The sequence below is a fragment of the Pezoporus flaviventris genome, unplaced genomic scaffold (genome assembly GCF_033815535.1).
Source record: "Pezoporus flaviventris isolate CSIRO_AGI_PZ_B2104156 unplaced genomic scaffold, CSIRO_AGI_Pfla_v1 ptg000002l, whole genome shotgun sequence".
In the NCBI taxonomy this organism is placed as follows: Eukaryota; Metazoa; Chordata; class Aves; order Psittaciformes; family Psittacidae; genus Pezoporus; species Pezoporus flaviventris.
The window spans coordinates 53,747,797-53,769,737 of NW_026892550.1; the positions used below are offsets into that span (position 1 = coordinate 53,747,797).

The following is a 21,941-nucleotide window of genomic DNA, read 5'->3' on the forward strand; positions in this document are numbered from 1 at the left end:
CCAGTTATCAGTTGGGCTTAAACCATGACAACAAGTTTTGAGAAGTGCAAAATAGGTGCAGAAATTGAACAACTTCTACTACAAGTTTTACTTCTTTTTTTCAGTTTTATCATTGGCACTCAGGTTGAAGTATTTCTTAGATCAGAGAAAGCAAGTGATGCAGTAATCACTATAAAGAAGACATGGGGAGAGCCTCGGTCTTGCACAACTAACACACTCCTGGGAGACAGGTATGATTATGGCCAAGGATAGCCTCTTGATAGCTTGAGGATCATTTCATTAAGTTAAATGTGTATGGCCTTAACTCCGATTAGCTGCAGGAGCTGTTGACTACTTCACTGTGGAAACAGAAAATCAATTATCTTTTATTTCAGAAGTTCTTTACCTGAATTCAGGCTTCAACTTCACTTATCACAAGAACCTATTATCTATTTTTGAAGACAAGTACTTTCCTAGAGCTGCCAGAATCTATCAAAGCTGGCAAAGTTCGAAGACCAAGAAACTCGATCTGGAGTTTTAATCATTTCAATAGTTACCAATTTATTTTTATATAAAAAAAATTGTAGCAATGTAGAATACAGCAATATTTTCTGGTTCCACACAGGCAGGTTGTGAACATTCCAAGCAATGTGTACATTTGGGAAAGAGACTAGACAAGAGAATTGACCAAAATGTTACTGAACACAGGAATAGTTTTTAAAAACATTAAAAATTAGATATCAATAGTGTCTTCTTAATATTGCTTTCCTTACTGAAGACTGAAAAAACACTTGACTTTACAGATAGGGTTAAAAAATGGGGTCGAGAGGAGGGGGAAAAAAAAAAAAGGCTGCTACAACACTGCCATACAGTAAAAAAAAAAAAATCATACTTCAATATTTGCATACTTGATAGCAGCATTCTCCCACTGAACCATGTGAAAACACAGGAAGAAAACATCAAAGCAAATGAAAAAGGAAAAAAACAAAGGCAGTTATTCATCAGTATTCAAAAACCTAGAGTAAAGTCACTAAGTAGATGAACACTTATTGAGAATTAACCAATATCTACAATCTCGGCTGTTTCCCATTCTGCTCCAACAGAAACATGAAGTTGAGTGTCAGCTTCGCATGTTTTATTTTTGGCTGATTTGGGTTTTTCCAGTTCACAGTTCACTGCATGCTTGGAATAGAGAGGGTCATTATAAATCCTTCTACACAATGAACTTTAAGTAGACAGCTGAAAATAAAAGGTACTACTTGTAAACACACAAAAAAATACAAGCTTTTGTTTCAAGTGAGCACTGGTTCCAGATAGATTATCTTCGGTATCTACCTCTTTCACCTCTGTCTCTGTCCCGGTCACAAATCCTCTCTCTCTCCCTTTCACGATCCCGGCCTCTGTCACGTTCTCTGTCTCTTCTGTTATCTCTAGGACGGTCCCGTTCCCGCTCTCGGTCCCTCTCCCGAGGCCTGCTTCTCCGTCCACTGACAACTGCTTGTGTGCGGCGAAGAAAGTCATCTACTCTCATGTCATAGTCGTGCTGTGATGAAAGGACAGCTATGTTTATTTCTTTCCCAGGTTAAAATCCCCTCCTTGCCTTATCCGTAAGATTGGCTGTAGCTCTTGGAGGTGTGGGGTGGGGGGAATTATGTCCAGCATTCAGGGGACGTTCAGGTTAGATATAAGGAAGAAATTCTTCACTGTGAGGGTGGTGAGGCACTGGCACAGGTTGTCCAAAGAAGAGGGGGCTGCCCCATCCCTGGCAGTGTTCAAGGCCAACTTGGACAGGGCTTGGAGCAACCTGGTCTAGTGGAAGGTGTCCCTGCCCATGGCAGGGGGGTTGGAACTAGATGATATTAAGGTCCTTTCCAACCCAGACCATTCTGTGATTCTATGATCCATAAGCCCAAGTTTCTTCTTTCATCTTCAGGGTAACACTATGTGTGTGCCTCCACTGTACAGACGCTTGGGTTCAAGAGACCTGAAAGCTAAGCCGCCTTCAAAGCCATCTAACAGAAATTATTGAACAATCTGCTACTTTTTGTCTAAAAATTTATAAAAAACACAGACTTTTCTGCTGGTAATTTTGTCTGCATGAGCACAAGCAATGTTGCAGGCAAGTCCTTATTCACACTGGGCTTCAGCATGAAAACTTTCAGACCTGGACAGCTGGAAGCCATTTTAAGCGCACATCTCAGTGCAAGAGTTATGTTCTGAGTATTTTGCACTTACACATCACCTGTGAGAGAGGCTTTTAAAGAATGCTGGAAGTCTCTAGTCAATCTTAATAACTGCTCTTTCCAAGGAAAACTAAGACAGGTCTTAAAAATGCAGTTTATCAAAATCAACATGTCTCAGGTTTGGCTACATCTGTACCCCAAATTCGTACTCTGGCCTGCAGACTCTTGTCACCCTCTGTCTCCGTGGACACTTACTACTCTTTTGTCTCTGTATCTTGCTTCATGTGGTACAGGATGATGTCCTGAGTATGGAGGGTGAGCCTGAGGTGGAGGTGCATGGTGCTGATAGTAAGGGTGGTGTGGTGGTTGCTCCATACCTGGATACGGTGGCTACAAGAAAGTTACAGGAAGTTGGTTGAAGATTTAAAAAAAAAAAATAAAAAAATAAAAAATGCACACACAGCTGAGCCCTTGGAATTAAGAACAAAAGATACTGCCATTCAGACGGAAAGCATGACACCTAAATATATGTGATTACAGCTTCCTAAATGAACAAACAGCAGACCATGTTACATTAAGTTGCATGCTTTACTACTTCTCTACCATTGCTTTTTTAGAAGTCTGGGCAAAACCCTTCCCAGCCCCCAACCATGCCCTTCCCACGACACTGTACATGAAAACTTTGCTACTTAAATGTTGGTTGCTCATTTGTTTTCTTTTTTTTTTTTTTAATCTATCTATATGGAATGTGAATTCTGTCCAAACCAGCAAGCTTTTCTGTGCCACTCCTTGTAACTATATTCCTATTTTAAATGAGTAAACTTACTCTGCAAGACAAATTCTATGACAAAATGTTAGATTTTTTTTTCTTTTAAACAAGATGTGTCTTGGCTATTCTATTCCGTTTCTTCAATCAGCAACGCCTTTCTTTCCCATATAACCGAAGCATCTTTGCTCTTATTATTGTCACAAAGGAAGCAGGTGGAAGTGCTGGCTTTTAGGATGACTATTTTAGGGTAACAGCATGCAGAATAGGGGAGAAGGGAAGGGGGGGGGGGAAGAAAGGAGTTTCTGGAGGCTTAGCTGTGCTCGAAAAAACATTTTCCTCCCAGTCTGACAACTTTGTTCACTTCTTTCAGTTACAATAAAACAGAGCTGTGTTTCACCTGAAAAAAATGAGAAGCTGCAGTGGCATCCCTGCATCTGACACTGCCTTTTGCTCATTCACAGCATACGCAAGAGCCAAAAGACTCATTACAGTTATCCAAAATCAGGACACTCAGGGCCAGAATTACTAAATATAATCAAAGTGACTAGTTATAATGACTACTCCTCCTGACATAGTGAAACCAAAGCTGTACAAATGAACCGTCAGTTGATTTCCATGTATGAAGCTGTAGATACGTGTGTTCACACATACACTCACGACTGGGAAAAAAGTGCATTTCATTACAGGCTGCAACACAGCAAGACTTATTTTGATTACAGTGTGCAGTACATTCTACTACTCTGCTGCATGCTTCACTGCCACAGCCAAAAGCAAGCTACCACGCAACACTACAGCACGCCAGTCCATTCCATGAGCCTCTGCAGCAAGTCCACCTCTTTGATGTGTTTGCTGTTTAAGAGAAAGCCAATTGCAATGAATATTTATCAGAACACAAAATTTCATCACATCATCTTATGTAGGCTACAAGAGGGTTCTGCTATTTCCTCATCATTTTTTAGTTTCTCACAAGTCAAAAACAAGTCAGACTCCTGCTGCTGTACTGCTGGATTGCTAAGTATATTACAAAATACTTGATGTAAATAATTTTCCCCCTAAAAAGCTTACATTCTGGAAAAGGGAAGAGTTGAGCACACATTAAATATGCTGGGCTCCTCTCAAGTGGAACAAAAAAAGCCACACTCTACAGAGAAAAAATGAATTCAGCAAGACACAAACCATTCCTTGCCATGGTGGTGGTGGTCCCATGTTGTGGAATTCCCTCACGTAATCATTGTAGGACTAAAATGAAAGATATAATATTAACATTTATGATGAGTGTTCTTTGGAAGTGCAGAAAGCTGAATATAAAAGTTCCCCCCAAGTCCGCATGCACCAACTTACCCCATTTAAAAATACATCTCGTCGGACTCCTGAAAATCGTCTGTTGGGAATAAAAATTTGTAGAACTAAATCCAATTTATCCGTACAGGCAAGTTACCAGGCCATAAAATGAGTAACATGAACACACCTTACCTGTCTACTTCGGGATATCTGGGATCCTTTATATACCCTGTTCAAACATCAAGCAGTATGAATTCAATATACCATCTCAAGTTAACAGTCTTAAAAAACATTCTCATTAGAAACTGTCCTTTCATTCTGTGCCAGCTATGAAGTTGTGTCTACTTGCCATTGCCTCTGCTTTCACAATACCTCTCAAAAACTTAGAACTTCTTGTAGACAGTATAGAAAAATAGTATAATTTTAACAAAGATGTTACTACATTTTTGTGTAGTAACAAAAAATGATACAGATACACCCATAGGAACTTGCTCACAGTACAAGTAAACACGCAAGGGGTTATCTGTGTAAGTAAAACTTGAATTTTAGTCAAGTAATTGGGAATGCCCAGAAATTCAAAGGGTACTGTCCCTTGGCTGTCTGCACATGGCTGCTACTAGCTATTAACTGTGTGTTCAGTAGAACATGTTCATCTGGGCAACTCTTAAGGCTGATTTCCTAAAATGTTTTGTATACAATGTTACACAGAAAATACAAAACAACAAAAACATCTGGAAAAGCCCCACAGGGCAAGGAATTCTTACAGCTTCAGTAAATCCCAGGAAATAAACTTTAAAGAGCTCAGTAATATGGTGCATGCTTATGCTAGTAAAATTATGCTTCCAAGCTTCATTCTTTCAAAAAAAAAAAAAAAAATTGTTCTATACTCTAAACAAGGGTCTTGGAAAGCCAGGGAGCAGCAACAACACTTTTTGCATCTCAAACTCATCATTAGACCCTCTTGTAAAGTGCTGTAAAACTTCCCGCTCCCTTTGTTGTCAAGCTTATAAATAAATGCCCTCTGAAAACATAACCATCATCTCTAAGGAGAGGCTGCTAGTCAGGCAACCACAGCTGACTTTCCCAGCTGGAAGTTTCTGATAAGCACTTTAATTTGACAATTAGTGCACTGTCAAGTAGGTCAAGCCACTTCTTGTGCCAGTATTAACAAAATGAGGAGATAATTCACAATGTACACCATTCTGAGGCTCTTAAAAGGGCTCAGCCCAGATTAACTCAGCTGCCTCTCAAACCAGTGAAACTGTCGCTGATTTCTGTGAGAGGTGCTTTAAACCATTAGGCAGCACTTGGGACAAGTCCCATTTTTTTTTATCCCAGACATATCGGTATTTTACTTCTGAGTTATGAGGATACAGTAAAAGAGAAAACATTTGTGAATTGGTGCACACAAATCTTCATAGTAAGATATTAACCTGGTCTTTGGTGAAACTCAGGGGGATAGTCAATCCTTGGTTTCTTTCTGCTGTTATGAATATCATAATCTTCTGGTCGACGCCTACACAAATTAGATATCAAAGATTAAACAAGGTTGCTTGGAGCACTCATCAACAGCAGAATACCTCACAGACACAGCCTGAGCTGCCCAGGATCTCAATTAAATCGTTCTGAATTCCATTTGCTACAGATTAAATTTAAATTCAATAATTGGGAACAAATCCCCTCCACTGTTACTTTCTGGCTACAGGCGCTTTGGTAGGTAAGGTAACTGTACTTGTGTACCAAACAAAGGGTAACAAATTTCTCTAAAACAGACTTAATGCTTTAACACTGCACTCCCCACATTACATTTTGAAACAACCTACTGGATAACAAAAGAATTTACAGAACTACAGTGAAAACAGATAGCAAGACAGACCATTACAGTCAGAAGGCATGGACATCGCTGTATTTGATAGCTATGGAGTAAAGAATTCTATAAAAAGTCTATTTCCATAACATTTATATATAAAATTGTGCATGCTTTGTGAAACTGCTTCTTTCACTGTAGCTCCTCTAACTGGGTAGACCAATGATATTATTTCTAACAATTTCTATTCTAAGCAATATACCAGCAATGCAGTGGTGCCTCTTACAAAAAGTTTAAGAACACTTAAGATTCCTAATAATTAAGTTAACTGGGGATCCTTTCTATACAAACAGCTTTTTTACAGAAGAGATGTTAAGAACTTCACTCTCAGGGAGGAACCTTAATTATAAACCAGTTACATTCCAGTTACTGTTATGTTTAATACAGAAACTGGCTGCTAATTTTGCTCCACCAAGGTACACAGACATTAACGGGAGACTCCAATGCTAACATAACAGTGTTTTAAAAGACAAAGCAGCTACAAATCCATTCCCTCCCGCACTCCCAACAATATAATTCCTTATGACAAAAAATTTACACTTTCTTAAATCACTTAATTACTTGTAACTTGCTTACTGAGTAACAAACTCACGTAGCTTTTAATTTTATAATAATCTTTCCTCCCCCTTTCCCACGTCAACCTTTAAAGCCCACCATACCCAGTTACTAAGCTTTTTAAAATGAAAGCAGATTCTTTACTATGAGCAAAAAGCCCAAAAACCAAAGCAGTTGCATCTAACAGCAAAATCAGATCAAGGAAAATAAAAGCTGGTGTAAAGAATAAACATACCGCTTTCTTGTAGTTTTGAGAGTGCATTTACGACCGGTATAAAATATGATAGAAACAGTTCATATAGTAGTCCAACTACTGACTTTAAGCTGTAAGCCACACACATAAATGGAGGCCCTGGCAGGCTTGAGAAGGTGTGGTGGTGTTATATGTATAGTTTGCAGTCCATTGCAAAACCTTCACTTGTATATACTTTATTGCACTGGAAACCTCTTATCTTAACTTCAAAAGCCATCTTGGTGTTCAGTCCTTTAAAGCCAAAAATAGGGGGTGCTGCCAGGTTTCCTCCTACCTACTCGTTACAGTGTCCTTTTTTTAAGGTCAAGGAAATGGGGACTCTTGTTGGGTATCTGTACCTACCACAGGACGTTTCCACAGAGGAAACTTAACCAAAGGTTTCAGCCCAAACCATACATCAGTCTGTATGCAAAGTGGCTACACGGGGGAAAAGGTGTTTGGCAGAAGGGCTAATATCAGTTCTTTGCAATGACTTCTCCAATTCTGCAACAAGTTATCCCCCCTTTTTTCTGGAAAATGATGTTAAGTTCATATAGCAGTGATCAATAACCATGTCGATCCTCTAAAAATACTTAAAGTCCACAGGTACTGCCAGCATCTGGAAAGGTTGTATATACAGACACAGCAACAGCCATTCTTTTTGGTTTGTTGCCGGGTCTCCAAGGGCCACTTGATCCCTTTTGGAAAGAACCTACTGTTTTCAGAAGCTCAGCAAGATGTGTGAATTCAGTGGTTACATGTTAGAGAATATTTGGCAATGGGGTTAACACATCACGGTGATACAATTTGAAACAGTCCCAATAACGCTCCTCTTGAATATCAAAATAACTTAAATATTTTATCCTCAAAATGAGGCGGCATCTTCTGCAAAATTCTAAGTGATCCTTATAAAAGTCCCATATTTGATAAGGCTTATCCAGAGACATACCTGAAAGAAAAGGCTTTTACAAGATATTAACACATTTTTGGCATATAAATTATTTCCTTCTCTCCATCTAGCCTGCTCTTTATCCATCCAAGCCTACCTACAGCTAGCATTACATGTTGCATTATCTTAATAAATCATCTAGTCTAAACTAGACAGCATTTTAAGAGCTTTTTTTTCTGCAAAAGTAAAGATCCCCATTTTCCTCTTGAAAAATGACAGACCGGGGAACCATGTGAAATCCTCAATGAAGCCACAAACTTGTCCATGCAGCTTGATTTGAGGATTTTCTCTCTTCTTTATCGCAGGGAAAGCTTTGACGAATCATATTCCTCCATCACGTTATTCTGATACATGTGCCTATTATCAGTCCAAAGAACGTTTCTAACCTTCCCAGGTCCCGAACGGGGTCTCGACGGGATGGGCGTCCTCTTGATCGGGGTTGTGAGTGCATTCTTCTCTTGTGCCTCATTTTATGAATGACTTGATACAAGTCAATGCTTTCATCAGGAGGGAAGAGAAGACAAAGTTGGGTTCCACATTCCGGCTCAATTTCCTAGAATTAGTTAGAAGTTCAGTAGTAGTTTATAAACTGAGGAAATGACTCTCCCCAAACGTATTAACAACATATATATATGTATATATTTAAAAAAAAAAAACACAACAAAACCCAAACCAAGAAACAAGAACAAAACACTTTGAAGAGATTTCAGTATCGAGACAGTGCAAAGTTCACTTACATTACCTTTCACTCTTTAGGGACTACTCAGAAAATAGTCCAATACTTGGGGCAACCGTATCTTCCCATAAGACATACAAGCCACATCACTCTTTTGCCACAAAATCAGAGCACTGTTTTTCATAACCAAAGAAAATAACCACCTATTACAGAAAGAAAAGCAACACATGCAGGGAAGAAAAAAATCCATCCCAGCTTCACATATAAAGCCGTGGCCTGATGAAGTTGACCAGTCAAAAGTGAGTTCTTCAATATATGATAGAGAGGTCCATAAAAATACCAGCTCAACTCTTGACACCAGTCAGAACAAGCAAATCGTGTGTTCAAGATTATTAAGAAAGTAACACTAAATAAGGAAGTCATCATATCACACTGAAAGTCCATGTTCCACAGACTCCACACCTTAAATACTGACCCCTGCATCTCAAAAAATGGGAACAGCAGAAATGGAAAAGCTTCAAAGCAGTGCAGCAAGGATAACTGAATGAGCACAATTCCATGCAATGACTGAGCAAGTTGGGTCTCTCCAGCCTAGAATAAAATAGGAGTATGCAGGGCATGGGGGACAAGATGGACACACCGGGAGTGTCTGACACCACTAGTTGTCTGGAGGAGAGAGTGAGAGAGATCAACATGTTGACTCCCTCTTCCAGTACAAAAACTCGGGGCCATCAAATGAAACTAACAGGAGCCAGTAGCAAAACAATCCAAAAAGGGTGCTTCTTCAACCTGGTGACTAGCAGGCCTGTGGAACGCCTTCCCAAAGGATGTCATAAATGCAAGAAGCTCAGCGTATGCATCCTCAGAAGATAAATCCATTCAGGGTTACATAAAATGTAAATGGATAAACAGCCACCACTTCAGAAAATAACCAGAGTTGAAAAGCAGGGAGAGCAAGCATCACGCAATGTTTGCCCAGCAACTGCTGTGTGAACAGCACAACAATTTCAGGAGAAATGATGAAACTCGTAACAAGACTGCAACCCTACAGTGAAGAGGGCAAAACCTTTTAAAAAATATTTCCTTAACCAATTAACAGAAACAAACTAAAATACCTTTTTTTTGTTTAAAGTTCACACTATATTATAAACAAGACCAAAAATACCATTTTACTTCTGCTACCCAATAAAGTGAATGTGTCTATAGGCAATATAACACACAGAATCTACATTTTCCATACAGTATGGGGATTGCGCAACTACCATCTTACTTTCCTGTAAGAAAACAGAACCTGTTATTTTATTCAAGGCTGGGTTACTTGATGACAGCAGCAACTCTGGTATGTCTGACAAGGCAAAGAGCCACCCACTCCACTTAACATTTACTCAGCATATACTTTATATAATGGTACAGTCTATGCCCTAAGCAATTCAGTATATAAAAATAATGCAATGCAGAATGCAGCTGGAAACACCAGAACTTGTTCTTACAAACTGATGCTAAACAGGTTTGCATACAATGCAAGGCACATTACATTTCACATCCAAAACATGATATTATTTTGAAGCATCAAACACTATTAATCACAAACATGACAACAGAATCGGCACCCTACTGTTTTCTGTCCACAACAGAAATAAGCCGAGTACCTTTGTCACAGTACTCTACTGCAAGCAGCAACTGATCTAGAAGATTCAAAAACTTTTGTGTGTGCAAAGCTGGAAGCAAGCAGTAGAACACAAAGGTTAAAGAGAAAAAAAAATTAACAGACCTGTCCATCGCGTCCAATCTTTACTGGCTTATGCTCATTCCAAGGATTGGTCAGGTGAGCAGACTTAGTGAACGGCAATTCACGCCTAAATATGCAAGTGGCATCATTTATAATGTTGCCTCCATTTTTCATTTAAAAAAAAATTAAAATCGAATACAGCAAGACATTACATGCAAATAATCCTGTTGCCCTTTGCACTGTCAGGTCTCAGAATGAATATATTAGTATGTATGAAGTATTACTAACTGAAGATTTCACTTTGACTTATTCCAATATTACCTAGTCCACACTATGACAGGCTATCTTACTGAAGATATGTTTTTGTACAGTCTTACCACCTAAATACACTGACCAGTCTCAATGTGAGGTTGTAGCTCATGGTACCCCTTGGAATAAATCCCTGAGCATCTGACCTAATTATGAAGCCAGAACCGCTTTTTTCTGGACGTGGGAGTCAGTAACTTAGAGAGGATCTTTCCAACCTAGGTTTTTCTCTACTTTTGAGTCTCACTGTCCCTGTATTTATTCTTTCTGGCAGTCCAAAGTGCTTGTACAACCATGCAATATATCCCACAGGACTGATACAGCTCTTTTTCTAAAGAGCTAAAATATTTTCCTTAAGACATACTTAGTTAAGTCAGTGAATTTACTGCTCACCATCTACACATTATGCAAAAATATCTGTATTATTGTCATTATTTTAGAGCAGCAGCATTTTCTTTGTTCAGCCAGATGCCAAGATGTCAGATGAACAAAGATCTGTCCTTACAGGATTTTTCTTCCCTTTTATCCACAGCTGTCTATTCAAGTGAGCAGTTTTTACTCCAAGACTAGAGAATACAGTTTTCTGTTTTCAGTGCAAGAGATCAGTGAAGGAACACAATCAAGTATTTAAAATCTTTAATTTACTGCCTACATTAAAAATAAATTTCTATTGTGTATGTCAGGTGAAGACCTGAGTTCCAAGCTCAGTAACATGTAGGATTTGGGGAGACTGGAGAATTCTGGCTGAATTGGGTTTTCAAAAGGATGCTGTCACCACCAGTCTTACACATAAAAGGTACTATAATGCCTTGTTACTAAACAGCAATGTAAATCAACAATTATTTACCTGCAAATCCAGTCAATTTTAAATACACCTCCCAACATTTTTGCATTCATTCCTGCAGGCAGCACCCAGTGTATAGGTGATCCTCCATGATGGGACTCTGAAGAGAGTCTTGCAAATCCTAAAGGATTTCACATGAATTGTAACAAAAACACAACATAAAAGCTGCTGCACACAAAACTTAATTTCACTTACCTTTATAATAGCTCACTTTCCCTTACCTTGGAATTTGCCACTCTCTCTTACGGAAAATATCAAAATAACACTCCTTGCTGATCTAAATGCAGCATTGAGCTTCTTTTCATTCACTGGAAGTGTCGACCATACTCCCTAAAACAAAGCAATACCCATCCCACCACCAAAACGTAAGAGTTCATCTCAAGGGATTTAGCTAAATATATAGAAGTATATAGTGCAGATGAGGGAAACAAGACCAAACTCATGTTCTGGAATAGAAGAGAATGGAAAGAGAAAGGTAATGCTAAATTCAGTTTATTTCAGAAAATATTTTTAGCCTGCCCTCTGATGGAACTTTTAAAACACTGACTTTTCAATTTTATATTTTTTTTTTGTAACACTGCAGATGCATTTAGACCATGTGTAAGGTTTCACTTGTAATTATAATGATGGACTGTTATATGGAGACCTTTGGTTTTACTGTTTTTAATGCATCTTTAATGCATGTTTTAAGTAACTTTGGGAGGTCATCTATTATATCATATGCACAAATGATGAAAAGCCAGCAGCATATATACCTAATGGGGGGCAAGCAGCGTTCAGTAACCTTAGCATGACAGATTTGTGTAGGACAGCTTGCAGACTTTAAAACTCTTTTAGTGAAAGGGTAGAAACATGAAAGACACCAGACCAACAGTTCAAATTGACAACTCAAAACAGTTTGTTCAGCCTCCCACCTTTTCCCTTTCACCAGCCATTGTGTAGCCATGCACAATAACCCAAATTTGTTTTAAGGTACCAGCTGAGCTAATCTGCAGAACACCAGTCTGATGCATTACTTTTCAGCAAGATCAGTTCCCCAGTACGTTCTCTGGGCAAACTCAGAGGAGAAGTATGCTGGTTTAGTATGTTTAAACTTCAGCCTCATAATATAATCTAGGATCTAGCAAAGAAAATGTTCCACCCCTTCCTTTTTTATTGAAAGTATGTTCCCATGTCCTACTCTATGCCCAGGTTAGTGCTTGCGCAACTCTGAGAATTCATTAGTTACCAGAGAACTCCTTGTTCTTTTTTCAACACTTTTCAATCAGATTTATATTGCTTTTAGCTACTTGTGAAGTTCTACTGTGAATTAGAACAACTTATTACATTGTCAACACAAAAACCAATTTTGTGAAAGTGCAGTGGCAAAGCACTGACATCTACACATTTCAGACACAAAGCATCCACCCCAAGAACTTTAGGAACAAGGATATTGTTGCAGTCCCAAGTGTGAACGAGACCCAGGAAGGATATACTCCTTGAAAGGGCTAAATCAAACACCCATCATAATGGTGTTCATTGCACAGATCAAACCCAAAGCTGAGGCTGCGGGAGGAATGGGGGGAGCCAAAGAGACCAGCACTTTAGATAGATTTAACTGCTTTAATGCTATTCTATTTTAGAAAAATCTTCATTAATAGAAAATACCTACTCTGTGTATATTGTGTAACTGCAAATCAGCTCTTTTCTTTTACAAGCTGTTCCAAGTAACACATGCAAATACAAAACCACCAGAGTGGCTTAGTGCCAGTCCTCAGCAGACGTCCAGTGCACTGGAATCCCTTCCACAGAACTCACTTATATCAGCACTGCCAGGCATACAGTTCTACAATAAGGCTTCCAGAACCTTGAATAAACTGAAAAACTGCTATAAAACTGGATAAACTGAAAAAATGCTATAATTTTTTATAGCATTAGATTAAAGCCAAAACAATGTTCTGAACCTCCCCACAGTACAGTGATATGAACACAGCTGCTGATGAAAGGAAGAAAATACCATCAGAGCACACTCCCAATGGAGGGTAACTAAGGATGGTACCAAACAGATCTTGAGGCCACTTTTTTACCTTACTCTTACCAAGATAAATGGCTAGAATCATTTCTAGATTGCAGTGGAAGCAGAATACCTACCCTTGAAGAATCAGAGGACAGCAGCTTTCATCCCTGCCTCTACCAAGATGGAGAAAAGAATGCATGTATATGCTCTCCTATAGTAAGGTGGGTGTGTTTGAAAATAGGCAAAGCAATCGATTTAAAGAAAATTCAACATACCTTTGCTTTAGCAAGTGATACGTTTTCATGGTTATTACTCTTGATAAGAAAGAATCTTGCATCTTGGAGAATGTATTTAAGTTTACTTGTTTGGTCTGAAAAAACAAAGCATCAAATAAGCTGGACTGTAAATATCTATGGTTGTCAAAAATGTCACTTTGCATGTAAATAGTTCTTTGTTTCTTTCAAAATACACTGTATCCCACCCAGTTACTACCTGTGTATTATCACAGTCAACCACCCAACTTGAAGTTTAAGCTGTAGAGCACATGATGTCAGGGGAAACCAAATCAAAACTAAAACTTAAATACTGAGGTAATTAAAAAATAAAATCAGCATGATTCAGTGATGCTCCGATATACAGGCCTGAATTTCCTTCCTTAAGAATGCTTGGTCAAATAGTGGGTAATATTCGTATCACCGTGAGTTTTCTAATAGAAAATGCTGAAATGTTCCTCTTTTAAGATGCAAGTGTTTTGTTTTTTGCTTTGCCATTTTTGCAAGGAGCAATGTGACTCAACTTTTTGCATACCGCTTTCAACATATGCAAAAGTAGCTCAAGATTCACTCGTTATGCTTAGAACGATTATGTGCTCAAAGTGATTTATATCGGAACATTACTACTTACAGGTAATTTAATGAACAGAGACAATGGCTTGCTATGTGGCATGCATTAAAAATTCAAATTTAAATGATACCTTTTTGGACAGCACGAACGGAAGATGATAATTTCTCATGCTTCTTTTCTGAACCTGTGTTTAGCCAAAGTACATTTGTTCAGATTGAGCCTTAATAGAGATAAGATACAATTTCTACAGCCTTGTCACATACAATTTTCATTCATGACAAATTATGCTTTCTGGCGCGCACCCACACACACAAAAAATACTATTCAATGTGCACGAGTGTTTTGTTTTAGGTTTGTTTTTTTGATTTGGTTTTGGGTTGTTTAGTTTGGGTTTGTTTTTTTTAAATAGTCTTTGAACAGTTTCCTACTCAGAAAACTAGTCACTGAATCATCATCTTCCAAGTTTAAAAAAAAAAAAGTGAAAATTCCACTTAAGCAACAGAATAGCATTAAAGTAACAAGAAAGCCTACTTCCCCCCAAAGGTATCCACACGCAACATGCCAGAATTCAATACCAAATTATACAAAGCTACATAGCCCATATATCTCTATAGCCGGTTACATTTATTTTAGATTACACATTAAGATTTGATGCAAGTCAGGATGACAAGCAATAAAAGGAAAGAATACCTGCATATGATTCAGATGCAGAACTTCCACTTCTGTCAAAAACAATTGGAGAGATACCTCTAGCTCTCTTCCTCTCTTTCTTTTTCTCATCTAAAAAAACCCATAACAAATAAAGGCAGTATTTTAAACATCAGGCAAAACTGAGAAGTACTGAGACAGGAAAATAACATCCGTAATAGTGATATTGGCATTTGACTTGCACGTGAAATTGTGGTTGCTGCCCCAAAAGCATTATGCACAAAAGAAGCTAATGCTGACTTCTTAAGTTCTTCATTCACTAAAGGAAAAGAAATTCTAAATATCTAATAATTCTGTGCAAAGTTTAGACACATAATTCATCTCCTAGGTGTTTTAAGTAAGGGTAGTTTAGGTCTTCAGCCAAATTTGCAACACTGAGCACAAACTGTGCTGCGACAGTGAAATGAGCTCATTTGCTCAGAGCTCAAAAAGGCAAGAGGTATGAAAACAAAACACTGTGGCACATAGGCAATTACTTCTACTCCTAAAAGTGTTACATTATACTACAGAGTTTTTTAGAACAGTTACTACAGCTTCACTCGTCTTCAGATTACACATTTCTGGTCTCCAATTCCAAACAGCAGAACTGAGCTAAAAAAGGCATTATGTTAAGCAGGATGACGACCTGTGGAGACTTCAGACAAGGAAGATACACAAGAGGAATCTTAACAGGATTGCTAACTGTTTTTCTTAAAACAAGAGCGAAAACAAAACCAAAACAGAAAACAGCCAAACACAACATTATATACGCCATTAACACTTCACATGTGTAAGTTAGGACCAGTTGTAATATACAACTGCAAAGCACCTGTTTCTAGTTTCTGCTTAAAACATTTCTAAGTTTGCCCTGGTAGCTAAGCATTTCAATTTAGGTTTAGATTTCCTATGCTGAAGGCAGCTACTATTTAAGATTAAACTACCTTTCCTTGGGGAGATGATGCTTTTACACCGGTCTACCTTGTCACTCATCTAGATGAATCCAGAACAGTTCAACACCAACTTGAAAAGAATCTTACGGGAACCTAAGCCATTAGATACCTAAGAAAATACAAATTCTGACATTTCAAAGAGTTGAACAGCAAGGCCAAAGCAGTCAATAACACTATAAAAAAACCCTTATGACGGTGTATTTCGTAATTAGTATCTTAATGACTTGTGCTACCTAAGACTTACTTTTGCCATAGTCAGGAAGTAGTTATTTTTAAAAGCAGCTAACTTTCAACGGCAAGGTTATTTCAGATTCACATGCTAGGTATTACCTACCTGATGCATCTGAGCCAGACCCTGATCTAACTGACCCATCTGTGAAAGAGGCAGATTCAGAATCGGAATCACTGGCTTCACTTCGCGTGTCATAGTCATTTCCTTCCTTTTGATCTCTCTCGTCCTGTTCATACTCTTCTTCATCCTCCTCCCCATCTTCCTCCACCTCTTCATCCTCTTCCCCTTCATCGTCTTCCTCTTCTTCCATTCCTTCCTCCTCATTCTCTGTGTTGCCTTGTTCAGAGGAACCACTACTGCCAGTCTCATGATCTGAACAATATTCCTCAGAATTCACCTCTTCTTTAGAAGAATGGCTGGATCGGCTTGGTCTTCTATCCACATCATGCCTGATTCTCTGATGTTTAAAGAAAAAGTGAATCAGCAGTCATATAACATTGTCAGGATGCACACACAGTCCTAAGAGAATGCGCCTTATAGAAGTCTCATAGAATTGCTTTATTTATAAGGCAGCAAAAATATTTAATACCTCTGAACCATCTGGTGTAGAAGACTTTGCCCTTCTGTCAATATCCCTCTTCCTCAAGCAAGTTTTTTCTGGTTGTCCTTTATATGGTTCCCTGGAACTGCTTGACATGCGTGTCTTTCGATCACCATCTGGACGCTTGTTTCTATCAGATCTCTGATACTCCTCATTCTTGTATTCTGATATTGGTTTTCCTTTCGTACTCACTATTCTCTTGTTATTGCTAACTGATGAACTAGGAGGCTTTGGCATCATCTGCCTTGATGAATGCACAGAAGGCTTTTGTCTCTTGTTTTCAGCATTTTCCATCCTGTCAGTTTTTCTTTTTGATCCTTTAATAGAAAGATATAAGTTCAATGTTATTCAGTATATCAAACAAAAAACTGCAGAGGCTCCTACTTCCTCTATTTTGGGTAATTTCCCTGTTGCAGTCATGGGTAGCATCTTCCACCTGTAGGCTTTGCAGTAACACTCAAAGCTGCTTGTTAGGAACAACTCATGTTCTAAAACACACATTTTACTCTAAAAGATAAATCCTTTAGGCTGTGGTAGGCAACTTCTAAATTTTATATACAGGAATGCTGAATTAAATGCTGATGGGATTGACCTAAAGCCAAAACAAAAACTGAGCTGGAACCAGACTTCAGGAAACCCTTGGCTCTATTTTCACTTCACTGAACCAAAAAAGACAGTCATTTACTAAGAGCAAATGAATTCACAATAAACCAGACTCAGCAGTTGCTTTTGACACAAAAGGAAACCTAGTTAACTATTTGCCTGGAAGGTCAGGTGAAAAAGCAGATGTACATGAAATAAAAACTTCTAGAACTCTTTCACTCTTTGAATAAGGTTTTAAGAGCTGCTACTTCAGACTTTAGCCATAATAAGACAGACTCTTTTTACCATTTACATTTCTGCGTAATATCCACTACCTACCCTTTTTCTCACTTTTATCTTGCTCACTGTCGGGGTTATACAACTCATCATCTTGGTCTGGAGCATCAGTCAAAATGTCATCCAGAACATTGAGTTCACCATCTGGAATAAAAAAAAAAAAAAAAAAAAAAAAAAGTTAAAAATACCCTATAAAAAGTCTGGGTATTTATACTACAGTAGAACTAGCATTTACAAACCCAAACATTTCCTTTAGGGTTTCAGATCTGCCACAAGGCAAAAATTAACGTCTCCTTGATTTACTGCTATAATTTAAGTTAGAAGAATCAAGCAAAGCCAGTAAAAAAATTAAAATACGTCACAGGATGCATTTAGGACTCTGAATAAGGTCCAATTTGGCTCCTCATGTCACACAAGCTTTGCAGGAGAGCTGACCTACAAATGAAAGCTTAACAAAAAAGCCTGTACAAAATTTGAGAAAAAGAAGACTGCAAGAGAGTCTGAGTGCCAAAAGCAAAGAGGAAGGATCTCTCTCCTCAAAATCTTTAAGAACTTACACCTTAAATTGTCTCCCTTCCTGCCCCACTATTTTTGTTGTCTTTTCTACATTAGGAAGGTGAGTTTTGTGGTTCACCTCCAAGTAGAAAAACCACAACAGGGCAAGTTAACAAGAAGAACATACAAGAACATACAACTAGTTTACCTTGACAAAAAGGGAAAAAGTTTAAGAAGGGAAGCAGAAGTAGTTAGAAGCAGTAAATCACCACGCTTGGTCACACAGCTTGTAATATTTATCACTGTTTCCAACTGTTTCACTTTGCCTGAAGCCAAAGAGGATATAAGGCAATTCTGGTAGAAGAAGGATTCACCAGCTTTTAAGACAGCAGATCTGTATTTCAAGCACTTTAAAAAATAAGCCTAAGCATGCAAAGGGAAAAATAATAAAAAATGTATTAATTTTGGAAGTTTATATTTCTTCTCCTGAACTCTGGAATTCTTAGTTCCTTCCACTTTATATTACTACGATTGACTCTATTTACTGTGTTCAGGGAACAGAACGCAGAGCAGACTCCAACGATTCAGCTAGTTAACAGTATCTGTAAGGAGACATACTGTATAATGTTATAAAGCAGCAGGTAAGGACTCCTCTATTGTAAGGCAGCAAAGTCCTCCAGAGTTTGGCAATTTGTTTATCTCAAAATCTTTAGCTGCATAACAAAAGATGCAATCCACACCACAAAAAAAGTGTTACAATTGCATCTCTACTATATACTACTGAATGTCAAGTCAGCATGTCTGCTAGCTGTCTTGCTGGCATCTCTCCACATTTCCTATGGTAGGGGAATGCAGAAGTGGTCCCTGAACTGCACAAACCGTAGCTGATGCAAAGGCAGCGGCAGAGAGGTGCATCTGGCCTTTCCCTGGCAGTTTACAGTTAAAGGGCATTTAAGTATCACATGAAGCTGCATCATAACTCTCTTGGAAACAGTCCTTTATGTTTGTAGATACCTATATATTCATAGCAAGTATTCCTGCTGTTACCGAGAGATATACAACAGTGAGATTCACGGCTGTGCAACTGCTAAACATGGGCTGTGATTTCCTGGCTCTCATTCTGCTTCCCTGCAGAAGACTGGGCAAGTTCAGAGCACAAGATTTTTTTACTGGACACTGATGAAAAAGAGGTGCACTAGGATTAGAATATCACCAATCTCATATCACACATAATGAACCTTAGCTTTGTTTCCCTTTTGACAAGGCAACTACATTTGACCTAACTACTGCAGTAGCATTCAGAAGTGCTAAAAGACTCACATTACTAGCTGGTTCAGTAATAAATGAGAAAGAAAATTTAATAGAATATGCAAATCCGACATGACATATACTCTCTAATAAATCCCTCCCAGGTTAGGTGGGCCCGATTTATAGTTGGAACCCTAAACAAGTATGTAAAAGATGGGAGCAGGGCGAGTTCTGCCTCCAAATCCCTCCTGTAGATAAATTCATCCAATTTATTTAAAAGTAAACTTCCAGATTTATTTAGCAGCCTGGTGCTGCAAAAAGGACAATCTGAACATACAATTTCCATCCCTCACTTGCATCAAGTATACTGCTCAACTGAATTCCACAAGATGATTCCACTCACTGAACTGCCCCTGTTAGCATTCAACCTGATGAGCTAAATTATCTCATACAGACAAGAGAAGCATCAGGAAATGCAAAAGAAAATAAACAAAAAAATTGTTAGAGGACAGATTTCTTACAGTTAATCACTGCTCAAGGGGGAAGGTCTAAATGACTCCTTTCCATTACAGATATTTGCAGCTGGGGTCTCCTACAACTCATCTTTTCTTGACTTGGGTGTGTTGGATCCTTCCATGAACAAATTTAACTCATCCAAAACAACATTAAAGTAACCTGGGGAGACCACTTTTCCTCTGCTGGCCATGTGCTTTAGGTCTATTCAAGGAAGGATCCAAGCAAAAATGTAATCTGCCAAACAGAGCAGATAAGACCAAGCAATTTCAGACTAAAAGGGTATGTGAAATTTATTTCCACTTTCTCATGCAGTGACATAGCATTTCTCTTTCAAAAGGAAGCACAAAAATAATGATGCATTTACAGCCTAAATAAATTCAGCTACAAACATATGTGCATTAACACCCGTTATTCAATCCCTTCACAGGCCATAAAATTAAAAACAAGTTAAAATACAAACCACAAACATTTCTTGACTGCTAGTCATGACTTGACTATCCTCAGTGATTTAAAACAAGAAAACCCCGAATCAAACCAACAAAAAACCCCTCCAAAGAATAAAAAGTTCAAAACCACCTGGATAAATGATTCTACGAGTACAAATTTACAGGTGACAGCAGCAAGTATTTTAATTTCACTGCTCCTCCGTGGTGGCAGCTCACATCTGTTTCAATGTAACTTGACTGTATCTTACCCCACCAGTCTTACAGTAACGCTGCTAATAATCACACACAACAATTTTACTTAGCAGTTCTAACAAAATTTAATGGGAATTTTCCATGTGATCTAATTTCACAGTAAGTATTAGAGGCAGCAAACCCTCACTACTCTGACAGAAATATGAATAGCTATCCTGCAAAAACTTTACATGAAGTATGTTCCATAGAAAAACCAAGCAAATCACACCACCACAATAGTCCTTTACCTTTTTTGTAGCACTGCTATTATCTGCACTAACCACCAAACAGCAACTTTCTACATATAAATTTTGGATTTAATTCTTAAATGGACTCTTTTGTGAGGACTGACTCTTATAATCTCACAGACCACATGGGGATCACTTCAGCTCCCGTACACAGTGACAGGCAGTTATAAGAGCTGCCAGCATACATTACCCTGGAAACGTCCGATTCCTTTAATTCAAACTTATTCATGACAGTACTCAGAAAGCATAACTAATTGCAAAAAGCCGAGCAAACATCACACAAAACCATATATATTCCAAAATCAGCTTCTGCTTGTTTAAGTAACTACATTCCCCAGCAGAAATCCAGCAAAAAAAAAAACGGCCAGAAACCTAAGCACAAATAAAAACAAACCCACATACTTTCTATGAGAAGATAATCAGCAGTAACTTGCTGCCATTAACGCTGAGCTTACGGCCCACAGATTTATTCCTATGTCCGTTTCTCAAGTCACCTTGTCCTGGGCGCACTGCAGCCGGGGCACCACATTACAGCATGGTGATCCATCCTACCACCTCCGGCACCGCAGCGCCAAACAAGAACTGTTTCCCCCACACGCCACGTCTAAAGAACACAAGAATCCTCCTCGAAGAATGCCTCGCGGCCCCGCTACCCTTCCTTCTCCTCACGGACATCTCGCAGACTGAAGGCCGAGTAACCGACCAGGCCCCAAGGAAGGGCGAACGGCTGAAGGAGAAGGCTGCTGCTCCCCTCAACCCATTCCCCCTCCGCAGCACCTAGTCACAGCCCACACCCTTGGTACCGGCTACCTTTTTCCTCCCGGCTATCAGCCGCCATCCCGCCGGCACGAAGCCGTCGACCGCCTAAGATGGAGGCTCCCTCTTCCTGCACGTAACGATTCCCTCTTCCCAGAATGCACCGCCTTGTTTACGCTATGGACGTCACGCGGGCGGAGCGGGCGGAACGGGCGGTGCGTGCGCCGCGGAGGGCGGGGTGGAGGCGCGCGGATAAAGCGTCTCTCGTTGGGTACCCGGCCTGTGGCGGTGGCTGAGGGATTGGGTGGTTTTTGTGCTTGGTGGTGTGGGACCGCGAGGTGTTCCTGCCGCTGGGAAAAGGGCTGCAGGGAATGGAAGGGTTTCTGCACTCCCGAAGTGAAGGGAGCAGAGGAGAGCCCGCTCCTTTCAACGTTCCTTCGCTG

The 21,941-nt window shown here is 39.1% G+C and overlaps 1 protein-coding gene across 3 annotated transcripts; it reads right to left on the bottom strand.

Moving 5' to 3' along the window:
• Positions 1 to 509: 509 nt before the first annotated feature.
• Positions 510 to 21,682, bottom strand: YTHDC1 (YTH N6-methyladenosine RNA binding protein C1). 3 transcript variants are annotated; one of them, XM_061479010.1, is made up of 17 exons: positions 21,553 to 21,682; positions 17,601 to 17,702; positions 16,668 to 16,996; positions 16,181 to 16,535; positions 14,900 to 14,989; positions 14,340 to 14,393; positions 13,642 to 13,736; positions 11,592 to 11,700; positions 11,374 to 11,491; positions 10,263 to 10,347; positions 8,202 to 8,368; positions 5,646 to 5,728; positions 4,405 to 4,441; positions 4,273 to 4,312; positions 4,108 to 4,170; positions 2,418 to 2,552; positions 510 to 1,522 (listed from the first exon to the last, which is right to left on the bottom strand). In XM_061479010.1, the coding sequence occupies exons 1-17, from the start codon at positions 21,578 to 21,580 to the stop codon at positions 1,298 to 1,300; spliced, it is 2,115 nt and encodes a 704-aa protein (XP_061334994.1). In that variant the 5' UTR covers positions 21,581 to 21,682; the 3' UTR covers positions 510 to 1,297. The 3 variants fall into 3 exon arrangements, with proteins under 3 accessions (XP_061334994.1, XP_061335003.1, XP_061335011.1); XM_061479019.1 differs by lacking the exon at positions 14,340 to 14,393; XM_061479027.1 differs by lacking the exon at positions 2,418 to 2,552.
• Positions 21,683 to 21,941: the final 259 nt, after the last annotated feature.